Source organism: Mytilus trossulus, chromosome 6 (genome assembly GCF_036588685.1).
Source record: "Mytilus trossulus isolate FHL-02 chromosome 6, PNRI_Mtr1.1.1.hap1, whole genome shotgun sequence".
Lineage (NCBI taxonomy): Eukaryota > Metazoa > Mollusca > Bivalvia > Mytilida > Mytilidae > Mytilus > Mytilus trossulus.
The window spans coordinates 83,710,442-83,732,727 of record NC_086378.1 but is presented as its reverse complement, the minus strand read 5'-3'; the positions used below and the strand labels follow the sequence as shown (position 1 = coordinate 83,732,727).

The window sequence follows — 22,286 nt, the reverse complement described above, 5'->3', positions numbered from 1 at the left end:
CTGTCCAAGGTTAGGGGGGATTAAGATCCCGCTAACATGTTTAACCCCGCCACATTATTATTTAGTATGTGCCTGTCCCAAGTCAGGAGCCTGTTAATCAGTGGTTGTCGTTTGTTTATGTGTTACATATTTGTTTTTCGTTCATTTTTTTTACATAAATAAGGCCGTCAGTTTTCTCGTTTGAATCATTTTGGTCTTTTGTGGAATTGTTGTCTCATTGGCAATAATACCACATCTTCTTTTTTTATATATGAAAATTACGAACACTTGTATCTCTTTGAATATATGTTTTCTACCAGTTCGTAAAAACGAATCAAATGATTAAAACAAACAAAAAAAGAACTAAATTAAAGGATTTGTGTGAGGATTATTAAACTATAAAACATAAGAAAAAAATGTAAAAACATAATATGTATTCATATTAACGCTGTCATATAAGTGGGAAGTTTTGCTAAATAAAAGAAAAAAAGTTTTATCCACCATTTTCGACATAAGGAAATGTCTGTATCAATTAAGGAATATAACAGTTGTCTTCCATTCGTTTGGTGCGTTTGAGTTTTAGATTTTGCCAATCATGTGAGAAAGGACTTTCCATTTTTGTTTTTCCTTGGGGTTCGGTATTTTTTGTTATTTTACATTTTATCACACATTGTCACAGGCGATCAAACATGGCGCCATGTTATCTGAACAAAATTGAAGTTACTGTATAACTAACTTCAGTTATATTCAATATCATAGAACTAAATTCAGATCTAATTCTCGATACATTGTTCAAGGCTTGTTTGTCATATTTGACACTCGACAATGCTGTTCTTGGTTTCAGTGTATTATTCGGCTCCAAATCCAAATCTTATGCCATTTCAGTGGTCGAATTGTATGTGGAAGATCTTCACTTTTATAAATGTATTTTGATTGCCATATAGTTTTGTCTTCTATTTAAGCATCGCGTTACACCAATAAATGTTGATTTCTTCCTGAAAGAAGGTTACATAAAGAATTAAAGCAGTTAGGTAGAATGTGCTCAAGGATAATAGCTGTTTTGATTTACAATTGAATCTCGCTTTTGATTATAAATTGGTCTTTGGGTCACTTGCTTTTGGAAACGGTAAAATCTTCTGTCCCATCATCAATTATGCTTAATATGCACATTCAGGTGTATAATACATAAAACGGATTATAAAAGAAATCATAAGAATACTGGACAATACAAAATACCATACTCACCAACAACACCTCACAAACTATTATTGCATGGTTTTCATACAGGAACAAAATATGAACACATATATGAAATTTTAAAACTTTATTCGATTTTGAAGTGGGTTTTTTTTTCTCGTCCCTGCAGAAGTTAAAAAATAAATTATTAATTATTCTTTAGGAACATCCATGTAAAATATTTTGACATCTGATCGATGAACATACAAAATAAAAGATCAGAAAACTTACTTACCTGTTATTAAACACCTGTTATAACACACCTTACTTGTATAATAACCAATTAGATGTATTACATAAGTTTATTAAATAACAATGTCACTAAATGTTCATCATGTTTGTTCATAAATATGCATTTTTCTCTGTTGTGATGTTATGCTATTGTGTCAGAAAAAGGGAGAAGGTTTGGATCCATTAAAACGTTTAATCCCGCTGCAAATGTTTGCACCTGTCCTAAGTCAGGAATCTGATGTACAGTAGTTGTCGTTTGTTTATGTAATATATACGTGTTTCTCGTTTCTCGTTTTGTTTATATAGATTAGACCGTTGGTTTTCCCGTTTGAATGGTTTTACACTAGTAATTTTGGGGCCCTTTATAGCTTGTTGTTCGGTGTGAGCCGAGGCTCCGTGTTGAAGGCCGTACTTTAACCTATAATGGTTTAATTTTTAAATTGTTATTTGGATGGAGAGTTGTCTCATTGGCACTCACACCACATCTTCCTATATCAATTGAACACATTAGTATGTACACTTACGACCATCACAGATAGATTGTGTCATCGTTCACCAAACAGTAATGAATTTCCCGTAAAATTAGCCACAAAACCTTGGACTGTGTTGTAAGTTATCCTGTAAACTGGCTTTCCCGATTTTCGATTTCGCGTTAAAGTGCAGAATAAAACGCGAAATGGTCGCATCCACCCACCATAGGATATACATGGTTTCTATAAACTAAACATAAGGTAAAATTATAAGAAAGCTGTGAAAATTCCAAAATTTGCTTGAATAGCTAGGGATTCAAATTGTTGGTCTGATACCTGTATGAATAAATCAGTTGAAATGTATATCATTATTCTCATAAACCCAAATCAATGGTACAGAGATAATTATAAACATTAACAATATAACATATAGTCAGAATTAATACAAATGTATGATCTACAACTGGAAAAATATAGTTGTAATATAAAAACCCATAATGCATGTATACAATATTATATAAAACATGTGTCCCCTGAGAGTCCAGCTGTTTATTAATCAGTTTGATAAATTTGCACAAATTATTCAACACTCTGATGTTTCTAAATAGCTAGCATTCATCAAATCATGAAATTTCAATATGTTTGGTCTATTTAGATAATATGGTTTCAATTGTTTTTCTCTATCATGATTAAATTTCGAATATTTAAAAATATAGTGTAATTCATCCCCAATATCCCCAATATCTCCTGAAATACATAGTTTACAATTTCGATTTTCTCTAGGTACATTTTTCCACCTTCCAGTTTCAATATGAAGTTTATGACTGAGTATCCTGAATCTACAAAAAGTAATAATATTTTTATCATCTAGGATCTTAAAATAGTTTTCTCCTTCAGCATTATCTTTGTATAGACGATAATTAATAGCTTTTGGTGATTCTAATAAGATAGAGTGCCAATTTTGTTTGAATTGGTCTACAACACTAACTTTAACCTTATGATATAATCATGTATTACTAACAAAGTACTGTGCATTTCAAACATATGACAGTCCACAACTATCTAGAATAGATATTATATAATACTCATCCCATACTTTTTATATGCATATTTATACAAAATAACAGGAACTTTTTCTTGCTTTCCACACATAAGTTTCGACCAGTAATTTAAAATCCACAATTTAATATCAATTTCCAAAGGATATCTTCCAAGTTCTCCATAAATCATGAAATCTGGCGTTGACTTCTTTACATTTAACAAAATTTTACAGAATTTAAGGTGGACCCTTTCAATAACAGAATTATTGTCGACTCCCCAAACTTCACTTCCATATAATAAAATAGACTTAACAATTTATTGAAAAGATCGAGTTGGCATTTTATAGATAAATTATGTTTTCGACCTTTGCGGATAACATCGTACATAGCGTGTGTGGCTTTTTCTGTTTGTGCCTTTTTTGCCTTAGAAAAACTTCCTGTTCTAGAAACTTGAACTTGATAACACCAAAGTACGTAAACTCATTTACAATTTCTAAAACAGTATTATCATATTTAAATTATATATTTGATAATGGTCTACCTTTTGAAAAACTACAGTTTTGCTTTTATTTACATTAACCTTCAATGTCCAAAGTTCACAATAGTTATACAAAGAGTCAAGCTGCTTTTGTAATTCATTTTTTGACTCTGCCAAAAGAGCTGTGTCATCGGCTGCATACATAATCAGAAACCATTTTATAAATAATAGTCTAGCTCAATTTCTATATCATCGAATACTATTTTAACCCTTCTACATCTTCGTCTTTAAAAAAAATGTTCAAGATCATTACTATACAAGGAAAATAATAACGGTGAGAGGCTTTCGCCTTGACGTACACCGCCATTACAAGGAAAATACTCTGAAAATACACTACCATCAAAAATTTTAGATTTGATGTTAAAATACATATTTTCAATGGTATCATACATTTTTCCACTGATAAAATTCTCCAGAAGTTTTTGCCATTAACCAGATCTCCAAACTGTGTCAAAGGCTTTTGCAAGACGGTCTATAAAAGCACAACAAAAATCTTTCGCGTGAAAATCCACAGCCTTTAATAAAGAGATTTGTGTTATAAAATTTGAAACATAGATTATTTTTTATTTATTCGAACCAATAACTACATTAATAAACTTGTTTTAAGGAATGCAATAATCCTATATCTATCGGTCATCTAATTGCCAAATATGATAGCACAAGGATAAAGGCTGTGGATTTTCTATAACATTTCCATATGTTTAGCATTGAAGCAACACAAGGGTACATAAGCCTAAAGAAGTTACACCTAATCACCCCGGTAAATACGGACACGAATCTATATTCGCACAATAGATATAAAAGTTAAGGGCGTAGGCCTTGAATCAGGGAGATAACTCTTTAAATGAATTCTAGTCAAATCGGCACCTGGTTAAATCGGCACTCCGTCAAATCGGCACCCAGTATAGTCAAATCGGCACCTAGTCAAATTGGCACCTGGTTAAATCGGCACTTGATGTAGTCAATTCGGCACCCATGTTAAATTTGTTTAATATATACACGGTTGTGTACAAGATGTAACTTTGTACAAATTATAATTTGTACACGGTTTTTGTACAAGTTATAAGTTTTTTGACACACATTTTCTTACACCAGGTGATACAAGTTTATCTTTAAAAATGTTCTAGTTCAATCTTTAAATTCAAATTTATATACTTTAACCTAACATTTCGTGCTATTATCCTTGTCCTCACAATGGAAATGAGGATACCTAAATGGTTTAAATTCTGATTTTAATTTTCTCCTTATACCACATCGCATATATATCTATAAAAAGTCTTTTTGTGGTCTAATAATGTTTTTGTATTAAGCCGGTGTACTTGATTAAAGTTATTAATTAATTGAAAAGAAAATTTACCAAAACATCAGTCACAAAATTTAAGAAAACTTTAAATGATTAACTTTTGTATTTTTACTGCTTTTTAACATGTAATGCATGATAAAATCCAACCCCTCATGATCGAATTTATAATTTTTTATAATTATTTATAAATATCTTGGACTATTATGCATAATACATGTAGTCCCAGTCCCATATATTATATCCAATATTATTGGATGCTGAATTGACTTTAAATAGGTGCCGATTTGACTAGATGCCGATTTAACCAGGTGCCGATTTGACCTTTTCTATGGGTGCCGATCAGTTATGCGTTTTTAAAAGTCAAGTATCATCAATGTATTTTAAGCATTTACCTGAAACAGATTGGAAATAATCTATGTAACCTAGAACCTTAGAATATATTTATGAAAATGGTTAACACAAACGTACTGATTATTTTGAGAGTTATTTCCCCGTAACCTAGGTCTACCACCTTAAACCAATAATGTTTTGTTTGAGCAACCATTTATGAAAAGCAAAATTATATCCGGGTGAAATTTGATCCGGAGGAAAAAATGTCACAGTAGTTGTTGTTATTTTTTTATCCGGAGGAAAATATTTCCCTGGGATATTTTTTCCTTTGCCGTGAAATTCTATCTGGGTAGTTAACTTATTGAATAGTTATTAGAAAAAACTTATCCTTTACAAATACTATGAAATAATAAAAGTGTATTTGAATTAAACCTATTTTGTAAAAATAACGTATTTTAATGGGAATTATTTCACAAATTATGATTGAAAAAATTTCCTAAAAAAATTTAAGCAAATATATTTTTTTTTAAAAGGCAATTATCATTAAACATAAGAAAGAAAACCAGAAATAATTTCAAATATCATAATTGTGAAATAATATCATGATTGAATAAGGTAAGTGAAATACATGTAAAAGTGAGTTGTTTTCAGATCTCAGTACAAATATAAATTAAAACGTAAAGGTAGAAATATAGTTGCATTACTACTGTTAACAGTAATGGAAGAATTTGATTATGATAATATTTTTAACTATATTAATAGTCTGAGGACAAATATGTTGATTATATGGAAATCAGATAAATTATAGCATAACAATATATTGGAACAAAAGCAATTTTAACAGCTGGATAGTATTTACCTGTGAAATAATATCTGTCTTATTAAATATTTGTGTTGTAAGTCATCTTGTTATATAAATGAATATATAAAAATTAAGATTCAAGGAAAAATTTCACTATGAAATAGATTCGGGAATATATTATATTAATATCTTTAGAATATAAATTGCTCATATATAATTACCTCCCTTTGATAAATTATGCAAATTTGTTCTACCTTTGTGAAACATTTTACAATTAAAGTCAGGTATATATTGATTGCGATTTACTTACATACTAGTTAATGGGAGTATATTTTACAAGGTTCTGTGAAATATGATACGGCAAATATATACCGGTACATACTATCCGCATAACACAGATAGATTTTCACTCCTCTGGAAAAATTCTACCTGTGAAATACCATGCCTGGAAAAAAATTACCGTGACAAATTATCCTCAGGATAAAATATCACAGAGGAAGAAATAAACCGTTACATTTACACCTTAAAACATAGGGAAACAATTAAATATATTATATACAGATGACCGAATTTGGTTATAATGATCACTAAATAATAGATATCATAATTAATTCATAGGATTGTCATCATAAAGTTTTTAAAAAATATATAATAATTTATATGTGCTAGGGTGTAGGAAAATGTTAAAAAAACCAACAACTGCATATACATGTATTTACAAGAAAATACACTATCTGCTGAATTTGTCATACAATTTCAATCTTGGCATCTGGGGTTTAGCTCGGAATTTATAGCCTAGTTATAGCTAGACCCAAATCTGTTTTGGAACAGGGGAGGTTATCAAATAAAATTAAGCAGACAGCTGACAGACCAATTATTTAAAGATCTTCAAGTATATGGCGTTATACATGGTATAGACTAGTTTATCTATATATAGACACTGTTTTCTTCACATTGACCATATTTATTACTTTTATCAGAACGTCTAGTGCATGTGACTTTTCACTAACAAGATGACGATACCAAAGGCAAAGACTCCCCTCCACCCGTCAAAGATATTGAAAATGCAGAATTGTCTGAATATATTTGGTGACAGTGCTTATTTGATTGTGGAATACATTTGATATATTCTCTGTACTATAATGTAATAACAGTTTGTGTTAACTGCAGCTGTGCTATTCATGCTATTTGAGCAGTCAAATTGCATTGACAGTATATTCGTATGTGAAATGCAGTGATATGACCTTTATCGGTACACCGGTATCAGGTGTTTTTAAGTTCAGGATTTCGGGATTGACACTTTCAGGATCTGTGATTTTTTTGGGGGGATGTCAGGATGTCAGGATTTACTTTATTTAAATTTGGGACCTCGGGATTTCATGATTTAATCCCGGGATTTCGGGATCAGGACCCCTATTACGTACATGGGGGGACATATACTTGCCTCCCCATGCCGCTAAAGTTATATTTGCTTAAGAGCAATAAAAACACATCTATTTCCATAGCACGTTTATTTCAAAGAGCCAGATAACATCACATGACAAATATGCATCATCATCATACAAAGGGACACAACTCTCAAGACTAAACTACAAAACACATACAACCATACAATACAGATACATAACATCCCGCCCCCAAAAAGAAAATTTCCCAAATTTTATCAAAATGGTGTATGTGTTTTATCCTTATACAATTGCAAGAAGAAGAAAAATTCCACTATATAAATTCAAACTGTATAATCACTTCCGTATATTAAGACTCAAAACAGTAACAATTTTCCAAATAATCTTTGTAAATACATTTATATTAAATGAAATATTCGTGGCTGACCAGTTCTCAATCTAGCATCCATACACACTAGTATCAACAATGCAGAAAAATCTGAACGTCTGGCATCTCGATCTCCCCCTTAGGACCTTATGCACGCATTACGTTCATTCAACATAAAAAAAATATGCATTTAATACATTTACTAAATCTAAATGGAAAATACTAGAATACTGTCATAAATGTAGCTGTATATAACAAATTGATAGATAATCATCAGAGACCTTTTACTCTTAAAAATAGTAAATATTACATCAATGAAACACTTCATAAGTTACATATGCAGTCAAAAGAAAATACGACTAATTCTCCCTCTCTAACGTGTTCAATCTCTCATACATCACACTCACAAAATAAAATAAAGATGAAACAAATGAATAGCTCCAGAAATGTCAATATCAACCTAGGTTTTATTTATGACTATTATCTCACCGCTACTGACAATCCGCTATCAAATCAGTCCAACTGATAACAGAAATATATGTATTAATAAAAAAAAAAAAAAAAAAAAAAAAATCCTTCTGAGACAAAATTGAATTCATAATTAATGTTCGAAATAAGTCGGTGTTTTCCTTGTTACTGGGTAGCGTACGATGGGATAAATCGCACACGTACCGTCTGTAGTATCATTTTAATAGTTCAAAACTGCAACACATTTCCTCTGCTAAATCATAAAATACACATATATAGGTCAAGCCGATTAGTCTAAAGATAATGCCAATCACAAAGCAATTATCATTTCGAAGTACTGTAAGATGAAAGGCCGGAACGTCACATGACACATGCTAGTTTTCTGCACACATAAACATACACAGCTGTCTTTCTTGATGTCCATCTCTAACGTGGTCAAAAGTTTGTGATTGTGTAGAAATTCCAATCGCGTCCAACAGTTAAAATGAAAATTAAAGTTCAGATGACAATAAACAATTGCGAAATACTTTTGATATAAATATGCATATGTCCAATGTTACGTAGTTTACAACAGTTCCTTGAAGTTTACCGTATTCTTTTGTTGACGAAAAATCCAATGGTGTTTTCTGAATATTAACTAAATCCAAATAAAAAATACATCCAAAAATGGGTTCCAGCCTGAGTGTCAAATGCGATGGTACTGCTATACTCTACTGAACAAAAATTCCAAGATTTCAAGGTGGTCAAAATTTAATAATGGCGCCGCCAGCATCATGGTCTAGACTATTAGAAAGTTTGTTCTTCGTCTTTGGGGACAGCTCACATGAAATACACATAAAAGGGGTCGTTTTTAAGTCCTCCACCATATTACGTACATGGGGGGACATATACTTGCCTCCCCATGCCGCTAAAGTTATATTTGCTTAAGAGCAATAAAAACACATCTATTTCCATAGCACGTTTATTTCAAAGAGCCAGATAACATCACATGACAAATATGCATCATCATCATACAAAGGGACACAACTCTCACGACTAAACTACAAAACACATACGACCATACAATACAGATACATAACACCCCTCCTATCCCCCCTCTACAGTCACTGATCATATATCACCTTGTTTATGACATTGACAATGTGTTTCCGTAGAGTTTTATTCATGACGTCAATAAAACATATTAGGTTTGTGGAAATTTAACATTGTCTGCTTCAAATTAAGAAATGATGATTTTTACCCAAAATACTTCATTTAGAACAGTTTTAAGAGTTGCAGTATATGAAAAATAACCATACATTGTCTCTTAATATAAATGTTATTTGTGTTCGTCTCACAACAGTTTAAAATGCTTGGCACAGCCTCGCTTTCTACCAGTTTCTAAGCCCTGTGCAAATAACATTGATATTTTGAGACGATGTAATATGGTTATTCTATATATATATATTTATATATTAATATTGTACAAAGTTTTTATCATTGTGTTATTTCATCAAGACTTTGAAAAATTTTAAGTCCGTGTTTAAAAATGGCAAAAATTTGAACCCATTTAAATTTATATGTTCATGTTAAGCATGTTAAGTGTTCATCTGTGCACACCTAAATGAGTTATATTTTTTTTATAAGGATAGTGTATATTAATATATTATTATGCTATTATTATGAGACGAGTTGCATTACGACATTCCAAGATGAGGGGTCAGTAGAAGCTGTTGGCTTATGTAAGGAACCGAAGATAAAGGTATGAAGATAATGGTATCAATATTTTTTAAATTTTCATTTCACTGACTATAAACAATTTATCATATTTTGTTTAAATACAATTTGTGTAATATATTGCATCTGTATGATGTTGGATACCAGTACTGGCTTTTATACAACAGTATTGTAAGTTCACAGTCACCAAATTGATTATATTGGAAAATCAAGAGATTTTTTTGCTTTTTCAGAGAATGGGTGGGTATAAAGAGAAAATTGGCAAAGTCAGAGAGAGTACCAATAGATTGGAATCTTAAAGGAATTAACCAAACTAAGAGGTTTTCCTATATTTAAGATCAGAATCAGGTAAAAAAAAACATACTTAATAATTGTTATAATGAGTTATCTCCCATTTCATGTTTGTTTTTTTAAAGTGATATGAAACAAGTGTCCTGTAGTTTTAATGCTAAATCAATTTATTGAACCAATCAAATATTAGTAATGTAAAATATATATATCTCACTATACAAATCCTTGAACCAATGCATGCATACATTGTATATTGCAGTACACTTATCTGTATGCACACATACAAAAGTGCCTTTTGTGAGAAGAAAAATATTAAAACTGTGATCTTCTTTGATCATGTTGATAAAATCATCCTGAAATTGCATGAAAAATTAGCCACTGGATGTTAAGCAACCAACAGTCAATTAATCTCTGATGGCAAAGCATATAAAGCATAGTTTGTGAAAATACATTGTTACATAGTTGACTAAAAAGGGCTTAACACAATGAAAAATTATCTGCCAAAAATAAACTGTTTTAATGTACAAAATGTAGATGTTCAAATATTGCATGGTTTAACTGTGAAGATTGTTATCAAGTATGTAATTCCACACTATATTTCATTGCTTGACATTTCATTTTGCAGGCAGGATACACATAATGAGTCTACACATGATAACACATGCTGTAATGTTTGCTGTAATAGCAACATTAGTAAAGAAATACTTCCAAGTTCTTTATCAGCTGGATGATTTACAAGATAGATGTCTGTATGCAGAATGGGAGCATTCAAACAAAGCAGATTTAAATACACACAAAACTCAAGATGAATCTCAGAGCAACATGAAATTCCATTCTTTAGAAACATGTCAGTCACATTTTAAAACTCATGTTTGCCATTTTAGAAATCTATGTTATCAGCCAAAAGAAAATTTGTTTGTTTTTTTCTATAACAAGGATGAAATGAAATATAGTTCCATAAAAAGAAATAACAAACCATCACTTTCAACTCCGGCTGATTTCACAGGACACGAACTACCACTTACATTTCTAAGTGAAAAATTTTCATCACAATTCAGTGTCAGATGGATAAATAAAACTAGTTATATTTTCAATCGTTTCAAGTCCGACAATCTGATGCATGTTATTCATGATGACTTACTACCTTTACATTTCACAATGAAACATTTTGAAAATTTGAAATCAAAGGTTGCTGCCTTGGATAAATTTGATGCACAGATTGTATTTATGGATGACTGGCCTCCAGGTGATTACAGAGCATTGTATGAACTTTTTACAAGTTCTCAACCTCAGTATCGAAAAGATTTACTTGGTAGTGAACAACAATATGGTAAAGATGGGAGAGAACTTTTATGTTTCTCAAGTGCAATAGTTGGTCTTTTAACAGATACTTTATGGTATAATTATGGGTTTGTAGAGCCACAAGGCCCTATATTAGACTCCACAGTTAATGCTCATCAAATTAAATCGACTAGTCACTTTATTTTACATCATCTGGATTCAAGTGCTCAACATTTAACAGATTTCATAGTCTTAATATCCAGGAAAGAAAATCGTAGAATTATGAATGAAAATGATCTAGTCCAAGCAATTTTAAAAGAATTTTCAATGAAAGTTGTAACAATAAGTAGTGAAACACATTCATTAACAGATATGATAACCCTTGTGTCTGATGCCAAGGGTGTAATAGGAATGCATGGATCATTGTTAACTTTAGCCATGTTTTTAAAACCAGGTTCTTTCATATTAGAACTCTTTCCCTATGCTGTGTCACCTGATCAATATACACCATACAAGACATTAGCCAACATCAATGGTATGGATATTAATTATGCCTCTTGGGAAAATTCAGATCAGAAATCTACAGTCGGCCATGTTGATTATCCACCAGAGCATGGAGGTCTGATGCATTTACGGTCAGATGTACAGAAGGCAATTATTAACCAGAAGAAAGTACCCAAACATTTATGTTGTGATGAGCCTTCTTGGCTTTATCATATTTATCAGGACTCTTTTGTAGATATCAGTGCAATCTTAAATTTAATCAAAACAGTCATGAATAATGGAAAGAATACAAAAAGTAGACATTCTACATATCTTGAAACGCCATCTGAAATTAGAAATCTCATCTGTAAAGTTATAAAGGAGAAAACTTGTTCAATTAATATATCATGGGAAATACCATGGAACATTCAGTTCTTAACTTTTGAAAAACTCAACTATGAAATTATTCTTGAGGAGAGTGCTGTAGAAGCTTCAGTTAAATATGTAACAGACAAATTAAAATTAGATATGCATGACAGAATAGACTGTGAAAAAGATTACATTGTTTGGGGAAAAGCTGTGGTAGATGGTGTGTCACATGACAATTATATAAGTAAAGATTGTCATATTTAATGTGCAATTTAAATTTCATGGATACTTATTTCTTTCTTTCCTAGTCTTGTCATTGCTTGTTTTATATGTTCTGTTTATTGTTTTTGTGTGATTATTGTCACACCAATGTTTTGGAAGATTACAATGTGTTGATTTTTTATTGTTTATTATTTATAAACTCTTGCATCTTGCATAATCCAAGGTGTCTGTTAAATGTAGGATCACATATTTTATTTTATTTTACTTAAAAAAAGTTTGAGAAAACCTGGATTGAATGATTAAAATGGATCTTTGAATGTAATTGTTTTTAAGAATGATTAAAAAAAACAGTGCAATAGTAACAACATATGTTTACAACGACATGTTACAAATGATTATATTTAAAATCCAAGGGGCTTAAGTATGCTAAACGTTCTAAAACAGATGAATTATCTCCCTTTTAGAATTAAATCTGATGACTATTGATATCTGTGGTGAACTGTTTATAGTTGTAATGAGAACTATGTCTGTATAGATATATTAAATAGAAAAATCTTTTATGCTTAAATGGGTATAATTCATTGGTATATATCTAAGGTTCTAAAAATTCAAAAATATTAGGTGTTTTTATTGTTAATCCAGTCAAGTAGTTCAAGATGCAATAATTATATGATCGATTGCATTTTGTTTGGTTAATCTCTGTTGGTGAATATTTCATACATATTCAGGACAAAAATATGTATAGCTAGTTCAACCAATAAGTAGGTTCTGCATGGTGTGTTCAGACCTGTAGCCAGAAATTTCCAATGGGAGGTTTGTTGGACTCCCAAACTCGACTTTAAGAGTCACAATTTGAACAGAACATTGACTTTAACAGTGCTTATTTGATCCTGAAACCCCCAAACGGCCCTGGCTATGGGTATGGTGTTGAATGGGTATGAAAAACAGGTAAATATGACTTCAAGGTATGATTGATAGGGGCAGAAATTTTGCCAATGAGGCAACTCTCCATCCAATAACAATTTATAAAAGTAAACCATTATAGGTCAATGTACAGCCTTCAACACAGAGCCTTCGTTCACACCAAACAACAAGTTTTAAAGGGCCTATACAGAGTAGAAATCTATGGCATTATGAGTCCAGCATTTGCCAAAAATAATAATTGATATGGTTTAATTATCATACATGGACATGCTGCTTTTAGTGATGTATAGTGTCTGTGGTAGTAGTAAAAGGGTAAGGGAGGAATTTTGCTTTCCACTTACACACAATCACATTTATTGCATCTTTATTTTACATCTTTTTTACTTAAATTTAAAATTGAAATGAAAAGTCCACTCCTTGGCAACTGCAGGTGATATTTCCTGGCTCACTTTAAGATCAAAGAATGTTTTATAAAGCAAAGGAGAGGGTTTCTAATTATAGACAGTGCAAGGTGTGTGTGTGATACTAACTGGGAAAGAGATTTTCATGTGTGGATGAAAAGTCATGTGATGCAATCAGATTAAGAACTTTCCAATCTGTTTCTAAGTAAGGGGATAAATCCACATTGACTTTAAGTGGTGGGCTAACCATTCGACCTCCTTGCAATATTTCCTACTTGCCCTATAACAACCAAACGTAGCTGCGTGTTAAGACATTCCACAGAGCTAAGTAAACGCCTAATTTACCAAGTCGGTTTTATTGCCAGAGGGACGTTGTTGGTACTTTTTCTACTTCTAGATAAAGGCAAAAGTAGTATATATCGCTGTTCAGTAGTCATCAATCGATTTAACTGGAACAAATCCGGGTCACAAACCAAAATTTAGTCTATGTCAGCGCTTTGGTCTTAAGACTATCACGCTCACTATTAGTGGAATAGTCCTAAATAAGACCTAAGAACAGCTATGCCTCCTTACAATAGTTCCTGCATTCTCTTTCCTTAAAGAGTTTGGCAAAATTGTATACTCCCTATACCAACCGAACGGGTGATTGGTCAATTTTTATTTCCATAAATCAACGCTTGAGGAATTGACTACAAGTATTACATTCACTTTTAGTGTTAAAGTCATAGATCGTCATAGTTGTTGTCTTACAAAGCTGTACGTCATGGAATTAAAAAAAAATTGGCAAATTATTTATTTATAGAGCAGTATTGTTTGTAAGTCAAGTGTAGCCTAGCAAACGGTCCCATCTGCCAACAGGTCGTCACTTGCTTGTTCACATTACAGCGTTGGTGAAATTTGCGGATATTAGCACATTTCTTAACAAAAACAAACTTATTTGTTTTTGAAGATTTAATTGGTAAACAAATACATCAATGGGGTAGTTTATCAATACAAACAGAGACAGACTCACGATTATCATGAAAATGGACAACTACTATGTACATTGCAAATCGCAAAAAGATCAAATAAGTATTCAGTACTTGAACATTTCATTACTATGTTGTGCAAGCCACAATAACACAACGTTCTCGTTCTGATTCAGATGTAATAGTTGCCGCTGCACGTATTGGTCATAAGTGGACTGTACAGCTACACATAAGTCAATCGATCAAATGAACAATTCCTATTATTTGGGTTTTTTTTGTGTTTAAATTTAAAACTTTCGTTCATACGCTGTATAGATCAGATAATGATTGCAGTACGTACAAGAAACGTACATTATAAGAAAATATGAACATTTTCACTTTCTAAAAAAAGAACCCCCCGGCTATCATTTTCAAAGGGCTGCTCGGAGCCTCCTGAACCCGTTCCCTAGATATTGTTACAATACATAAAATTCAGGAGCAACATTTTCGTTTCACTAGAGCTGATTTAAACAAAACCCATGTAATTGAAGGTATAATTGTCAAGACTGCAAAGCCAGTCACGTGTGACTGGATATTATACAGGTTAACGTCATAGACGTTACCATACGCCACGACCCCACAACTTTGACAGTAAAGAAGCAGAACGTACAATCTTTCGGAGGGGTAGGTATTTTTCTCTTTATTCCAATGCTCGCGTGTGTTATATCAGGTGCTACTTGCGATGTATACGATGTATAAATATTTGCCCCTGGACGTGAAGCAAAAACAATTAATCGAACCATCGTTGTATGATATGGAGGCAAATATCGGGTCTATCGTCTGCGTCTGATGTCCAAAAAGCATAAAAACTGTTAAAAAGGTGCTACAAGAATAATGTTTAATGTGTAGCATGAGGTTTCTTCGAATGAACTGTCGGCTCGCTTAAAGAATATCATAGAGCTGTCGACCTCATATTTTGAAGGTGCTAGTTTACAAGGTGTACACCTCGCAGGAAGACGTGTCGCCATGTATGGTTATACATTAGTCTATGATTAGTGGAACTCCGAACCAAACATTCTAATAAGCTCTTATCCCTCATAGATGGTTGTTGAGTCGAGAAGTAAAAAAAATTCTTATTTTTTTTTTATAATTCCGGTGGTAAAGAACCTTCTTTAGGGGTCCCAACCCATAAAGAGCTATAGCCTACTAAACTATTCTTAACCCCACAATTTACCTTTACCCATACCTAAACTTTACAATAACAATGACTCTAAAACCTAATCCATACCTAACCATAACATGCATGAATGAACCGCAACTCAACCGTCCCCTGTAGTATTGTTGGTTTACCCTTTTCCTTTGAACTCCTGTCAAAAAACGACCAGTGGCGGACCAGCCATTTAAAAAAAGAGGTTCCTAACCCAGGACAAAGGGGGTTCCAACTTCGTGTCCCCATTCAAATGCATCAATCGTCCGCAAAAAAGGGGTTTCTAACACCCTCTTTTTTTGGATCCGCCACTGACGACACAGGCGGTCATCTTAAAACAAAATTATTACATTGTACAAGATGCAAACTGATAAAGCCTTTTCGAGTCCCGATTTAAAGTTACTGTCCCTTGCTTGGCATAGGTCAGCACACTTTAAAGGTCGAGTGGCATCGGTCAGCACACTTTAAAGGTCGAGTGGGCTGGCATAGGTCAGCAAACTTTAAAGGTCGAGTGGCATAGGTCAGCACACTTTAAAGGTCGAGTGGGCTGGCATAGGTCAGCACACTTTAAAGGTCAAGTGTCATAGGTCAGCACACTTTAAAGGTCGAGTGTCATAGGTCAGCAAACTTTAAACGTCGAGTGGGCTGGCATAGGTCACCACACTTTAAAGGTCGAGATGACGTGACATCCTGTGGATTATTATTATTTTTTTTATTTTTATTAAAAAAGGATGTCTTATATGATGACTGGTATAGTAAACGATCATAACTACTTTGCAGGGAATAATTTCAGTATGTTTGGTATTTTGTTTTAGATTTATACTTTTGGCCAGATTTAATCAATAGAAATGGAAGTGCTTGAGATCCCTAGCGATGAAACTGCTTTAAGGCAAGAGGTTGAAACTTTCATCGATGAAAACGGAAAAATTGATATGCAAGCCATGAAGGACAAAGGATACATGGAGGACCAGTAAGTAAACAGCATTTTTATTTAATTTTTCCTCCAAAAGTGTTAATCATAATCCAGGAAAACACTACAGATTGTGATTATTTATACATTATATGACTTACATTCAATTAGAAAAAAACCAAAGGATATATGGGATATATATCTATGACACAAAAGCAGTTCAGAGATATAAGAAGATGTGGTATGAGTGCCAAGAGACAACTCTCCATCCAAAACACAATTTATAAAAGTAAACAATTAAAGGTCATAGTACGGTCTTTAACACAGAGCATTGGCTCACACCGAACAGCAAGCTATAAAGGTCGCCCCAAAAATTACTAACTAGTGTAAAACAATTCAAACTTGGAAACCAACAATCCGTACTTTATATATATAAAAAAAAACGTATAACGAGAAACACTTATGAACAACATCAACTGAACATCAGATTCCTGACTTGGAGAGGTGCAATCAATTTCACAGCAAATGTATAAACAAACCGAAAAACACATAAAAAGCAAAGGAAATGTTTTAACTATAAAAAAGAAGATCTGGTATTATTGACAATGAGATAACTCTCCACAAGAGACTAAATGACACATAAACTAACATCTATAGGTCACCGTAAGGCCTTCAATAATGAGCAAAGCCAACACCGCATAGCCAGCTATAAAAAGCCCCGAAATGACAAATGTAAAACAACTTAAACGAAAAACTAAAGGCCTAATGCATTTACAACAATATGAACGAAAAACGAATATGTAACACATCAACAAACGGCAACCACTGAATTGCATGTTCCTGGCTTGGGACATGCAGGCACATACATACAGAATGTTACGGGGTTAAACATGTTAGCGGAATCCCAACCCTCCCCCTTACATGGCCCAGTGGTGTAACAGTACAACATAAGATCGAACTATAAAAATTAGTTAAAAAAAGCCTAACTCATCAGATGGAAACAAATAGAATGCATGTATCAACAATAAATAAAACTTTGATTTTATTTGATTTTTGACCGCAGTTTGGAACCTCAGCAATGGTGACTCTATTCATATCATAGTGTTTATTAGTCTTTTGAAAGGCACGTTTTCAATGAAAGTAATTTGATATATATACTACATGTTGAGATTCGGACGATTCAGAAATCGATATTAATAACTTGTTTGATATACACACTCTTCTATTGTTAAAAATGATGGTTGCCATTTAGAAAATGCTTCTGATTTGAGTGTGAAGAGTTGAGCCCTATCTTATTGGATTTATCAGTATAGTTCCGGTTCAGTTTTTAGGGTAACACACATTAGCATAAAAAAAATATGGAATGCCTTTGCAAATGGTTATTTTTTTCTGAAAAATTGACACTTTATAAATTTCGTGCGCCCGGTCAGCTTTTCTGGATTTATCTTCATCAGAAATTCTCAAACCTAAACATTTGAAAGCCAGGGATGCGTAAATTACTTTAGTTGCTATGTGACAAAACAGGACTTTTAGATTTTAGTTTTTTATTTGAATTGTTTCACTTTTTTTCACGATATAGCCTTTGATAGCCGACAATACAGTTTGGATGTACGTATTTAAGGTCGTACAGTTGTTACAATAATATCGTTCGTCCACTTCATCTTAACCCAGGTGGATACTTGTCATCTATTGGAAATCATACAACATCTCATTACTTTTATATTTTCATCTTTTTCAGGATATATGACATAATGAACGCATATTTCATTGCAACCGCCAGGGTTTTAGCAGCTTACAGGAGAGATAGAAAGGCACAGGACACTATGCTGAAGATGTTACAAGACAAAATTCAACTTCATGAAGAAAAAATCATTTGTGCTGATAAATACATGTCATATTTATGTGACGTAAAATCTACCCAAAAAATCAATAATAATCTATACACTAAAGTAGAAGAAAATATGTCAAAATGCAGCGATGAAAAGAATGTCCATGACGGAAATAAGACTGACGAGGAGAAAAATATTCGTCACTCGCCAAGTGCTCCGGATTTATCACCTTCAAAGTATTTTAACAGTTTCTCAGTCGAACCAATTGTAAGGGAGACTAAATCGTCCCACAACATATTCCAAGAAACTATAGCAAACACCAGTCCAAATGAAAAAGAGGAAAGCGTAGAAATTGACCGGCGAATACCAACTCCTTACCCCAGTGCCCGCAATTATGACCGCTTCATTCAACCAAACAGAAACTCTTCTTATATAACTAAGCTAGTTACCAAACAAGACACAACACGACGAAGGAAACAAATACAACAGTGTAGAACAACGGATACACCCTGCAGTCATAAAACTGGACAATTGAAAAAAGTCATTAATCAGTATGAAGATATTTTAGGGTTATCAACTAATTTGAAAACCGATGATTATTCTGATGAGATCGATTTTGTAAATGAAAGTTCAGGAGATACTCGGTCAAACGGTGGTGTTACTATAGAGAGAGGTTGTACAGACAATAGGTCAGAAGACATTGAGACCATCGATGCGGATACTCTAGAGAGTGGTCATTTAGATGACAGATCAAAAGACACTTTGCCCAACAATAATATTACTTTCGAAAGCGGTCTTGCCACGCCCGGGATTACTATATCCATTACAAGTGATGCGTCATCGTCAGTGAGTAGTTGTTTTCAGGATCATGTCAAAGTTGATATAGACGAGACAATAGAAACGTCTACACAAACATCAAACAACGAGGCTGATTATCGCACCAATTTTCAGACTGTGTCGCAGTCACATATCGACCGTCAAAGTAACCAGTCACAAACAACCATTGTGTTGAAATCTTCTTGTTTGTCTAGCGCTGTGGACAGTTTAAAATCTTCGTCCGTTTCTGTTCAGGGAACAAGTATCAGCTCCAGGACTCACACTCGCATCGATTCTCAAACTCTGTTACAATCAACTGTCAACTGTCAGAGAAGCCAATCACAAATAACCACTGTCGCACAATCAACAGTCGACAGTCAAAGTACTAGTAACCAATCACAAACAGCTTCTCAGTCGGGATCTCCTTGTTTTTCTAACACGGTAACCAGATTAAAGTCTTCTTCAATGTCTTACCAATCGACACCCTCCGTTTTTACATCGGATAAATCGTTACAAAGATCGTTTTCATCAGAGAGCCATAAGATGAGTCATTTTTCGATAGAATGTGTCCGTATACACCAATCTATGCAAGATGATAAGAGCAACCAATCAGATATATCCATATATTGCGCGAATGATGAATTGCTAACCAATAGCCAGGGTGACATTTCTCAAACTTCGAACGTAGAATCAAGTGCTTCAGAGAACAGTGATGAGTCTTGAAATTCAATGGTACAGATACAGATGAGTCCATATTTGATAAACTGATATTTTTATTGTTATTATGTAATATTGTTAACTTATGTTTTAATAGATATCCTGATACTAGAACGTTGTAGTCGTCATAAATATCTATAACCGTATAATTTGAAGTGCCTAACCTCGCCAGTAAGAAACTACAATTTTGGAGGGCTATTTTGACTTCACGATGTTCAAGTCTGTTTTAAAAGTTGTTTCCTTATTGGCATTTACCGGACTTCCCTGTTTACCAAATCTTGATTCTTTTTTCATCTTATCAACGTTGGTGCATTAGGATCCATTAGATTTAGATGTCGTCGAATCGAGGAGCCAATTTGCAATCTAAAGATCGTCAATTTGTCGTAGCCGTGGTACTGTTTAATTCTTAAATTATCAATTTAAAGGTTTGGGGGCTTAGCATTTATTTCATAAGTACATTGTAACTATGCATAATTGACCATATCATCTTTTGTTTGTAAGTGAGTTTTTGATTTGACATTTTCCTCATTTGATGATCCTCATTTGTATACTTCAATGGAGGCAAAATATGGGATAGTAAACATTTTCGCCCGTGCCTGCATGCGGGAAATATAAAGATTTATTTTGTTCACCCAAGAAAAATCATATTTCACGAGAGCATCGCCCATATCTCAGGAAGCGTAGGGACATGAATGTTTTATTCCACTGCCTATCCCTTTTTAGCTCACCTGACCCAAAGGGCCAAGTGAGCTTTTTTCATCACTTGGCGTCCGTCGTCCGTCGTCGTCGTCCGTCGTCGTTAACTTTTACAAAAATCTTCTCCTCTGAAACTACTGGGCCAAATTAAACCTAACTTGGACACAATAATCAGTGGGGAATCTAGTTTAAAAAATGTGCGGCGTGACCCGGCCAACCATTCAAGATGGCCGCCATGGCTAAAAATAGAAAATAGGGGTAAAATGCAGTTGTTGGCTTATAACTCAAAAACCAAAGCATGTAGAGCAAATCTGACAGTAGTAAATTGTTTATCAGGTCAAGATCTGTCTGCCCTGAAATTTTCAGATGAATCGGAACACCCGTTGTTGAGTTGCTGCCCTTGAATTGGTAATTTTAAGGAAATTTTGCTGTTTTTGGTTATTATCTTGAATATTATTATAGATAGAGATAAACTATAATCAACAATAATGTTCAGCAAAGTAAGATTTATGAAAAAGTCACATGACCAAAATGGTCAGTTGACCCCTTTAGGAGTTATTGCCCTTTATAGTCAATTTTTAACCATTTTTCGTAAATCTTAATAATCTTTTACAAAAATCTTCTCTGAAACTACTGGGCCAAATTAATCCAAATTTGGCAACAATTATCTTTGGGGTATCTAGTTTAAAAATGTGTGGCATGACCCGGCCAACCAACCAAAATGGCTGCCACGGCTTAAAATAGAACATAGGGGTAAAATGTAGTTTTTGGTTCATAACTCAAGATCAAAGCATTTAGAGCAAATCTGACGCTTTTAAATTGTTTATCAGGTGAAGATCTTTCTGCCCTGAAATTTTCAGATGGATCGGCCAACCCGTTGTTAGATTGCTGCCCCTGAATTGGTTATTTTAAGGAAATTTTGCCGTTTTTTGTTACTATCTTGAAAATGATTATAGATAAACTGTAAACAGCAATAATGTACAGCAAAGTAAGACCTAAAAATAAGTCGACATGACCAAGATGGTCAATTGACCCCATAAGGAGTTATTGTCCTCTATAGTCAATTTTTAACAATTTTCATAAAATTTGTAAATTTTTACTAACATTTTCCACTGAAATTATTGGGCCAAGTTCATTATAGATAGACACAATTGTAAGCAGCAAGAATAATCAGTAAAGTAAGACGTACAAACACATCACCATCACCAAAACATAATTTTGTCATAAATCCATCTGCGTCCTTTGTTTAATATTCACATAGACCAAGGTGAGCGACACAGGCTCTTTAGAGCCTCTAGTTTTTACTA

At 33.2% G+C, this 22,286-nt stretch overlaps 2 protein-coding genes across 3 annotated transcripts; both read left to right on the top strand.

Moving 5' to 3' along the window:
* Positions 1-6,742: 6,742 nt before the first annotated feature.
* On the top strand, positions 6,743-12,711 carry LOC134722049 (protein O-linked-mannose beta-1,4-N-acetylglucosaminyltransferase 2-like). 2 transcript variants are annotated; one of them, XM_063585482.1, is made up of 3 exons: positions 6,743-6,840; positions 10,120-10,234; positions 10,807-12,711. In XM_063585482.1, exon 3 carries the CDS (start codon positions 10,817-10,819, stop codon positions 12,572-12,574), a length of 1,758 nt encoding a protein of 585 aa, XP_063441552.1. In that variant the 5' UTR covers positions 6,743-6,840; positions 10,120-10,234; positions 10,807-10,816; the 3' UTR covers positions 12,575-12,711. The 2 variants fall into 2 exon arrangements, with proteins under 2 accessions (XP_063441552.1, XP_063441551.1); XM_063585481.1 differs by having other exon boundaries at positions 10,803-12,711.
* Positions 12,712-15,387: 2,676 nt separating this feature from the next.
* Positions 15,388-20,397, top strand: LOC134722048 (uncharacterized). Its single transcript, XM_063585480.1, has 3 exons — positions 15,388-15,488; positions 16,827-16,981; positions 18,660-20,397. The coding sequence occupies exons 2-3, from the start codon at positions 16,860-16,862 to the stop codon at positions 20,287-20,289; spliced, it is 1,752 nt and encodes a 583-aa protein (XP_063441550.1). The 5' UTR covers positions 15,388-15,488; positions 16,827-16,859; the 3' UTR covers positions 20,290-20,397.
* The last annotated feature ends 1,889 nt before the right edge of the window (positions 20,398-22,286 follow it).

What these genes read in the sequence shown, in the direction of transcription:
- LOC134722048 (XM_063585480.1), top strand. Translation starts at nt 16,860, where the DNA reads ATGGAAGTGCTTGAGATCCCTAGCGATGAAACTGCTTTAAGGCAAGAG. An exon ending in AAAGGATACATGGAGGACCA is followed by an intron (nt 16,982 to 18,659) that starts GTAAGTAAACAG and finishes CATCTTTTTCAG; the next exon opens with GATATATGACATAATGAACG.
- LOC134722049 (XM_063585482.1), top strand. Translation starts at nt 10,817, where the DNA reads ATGAGTCTACACATGATAACACATGCTGTAATGTTTGCTGTAATAGCA.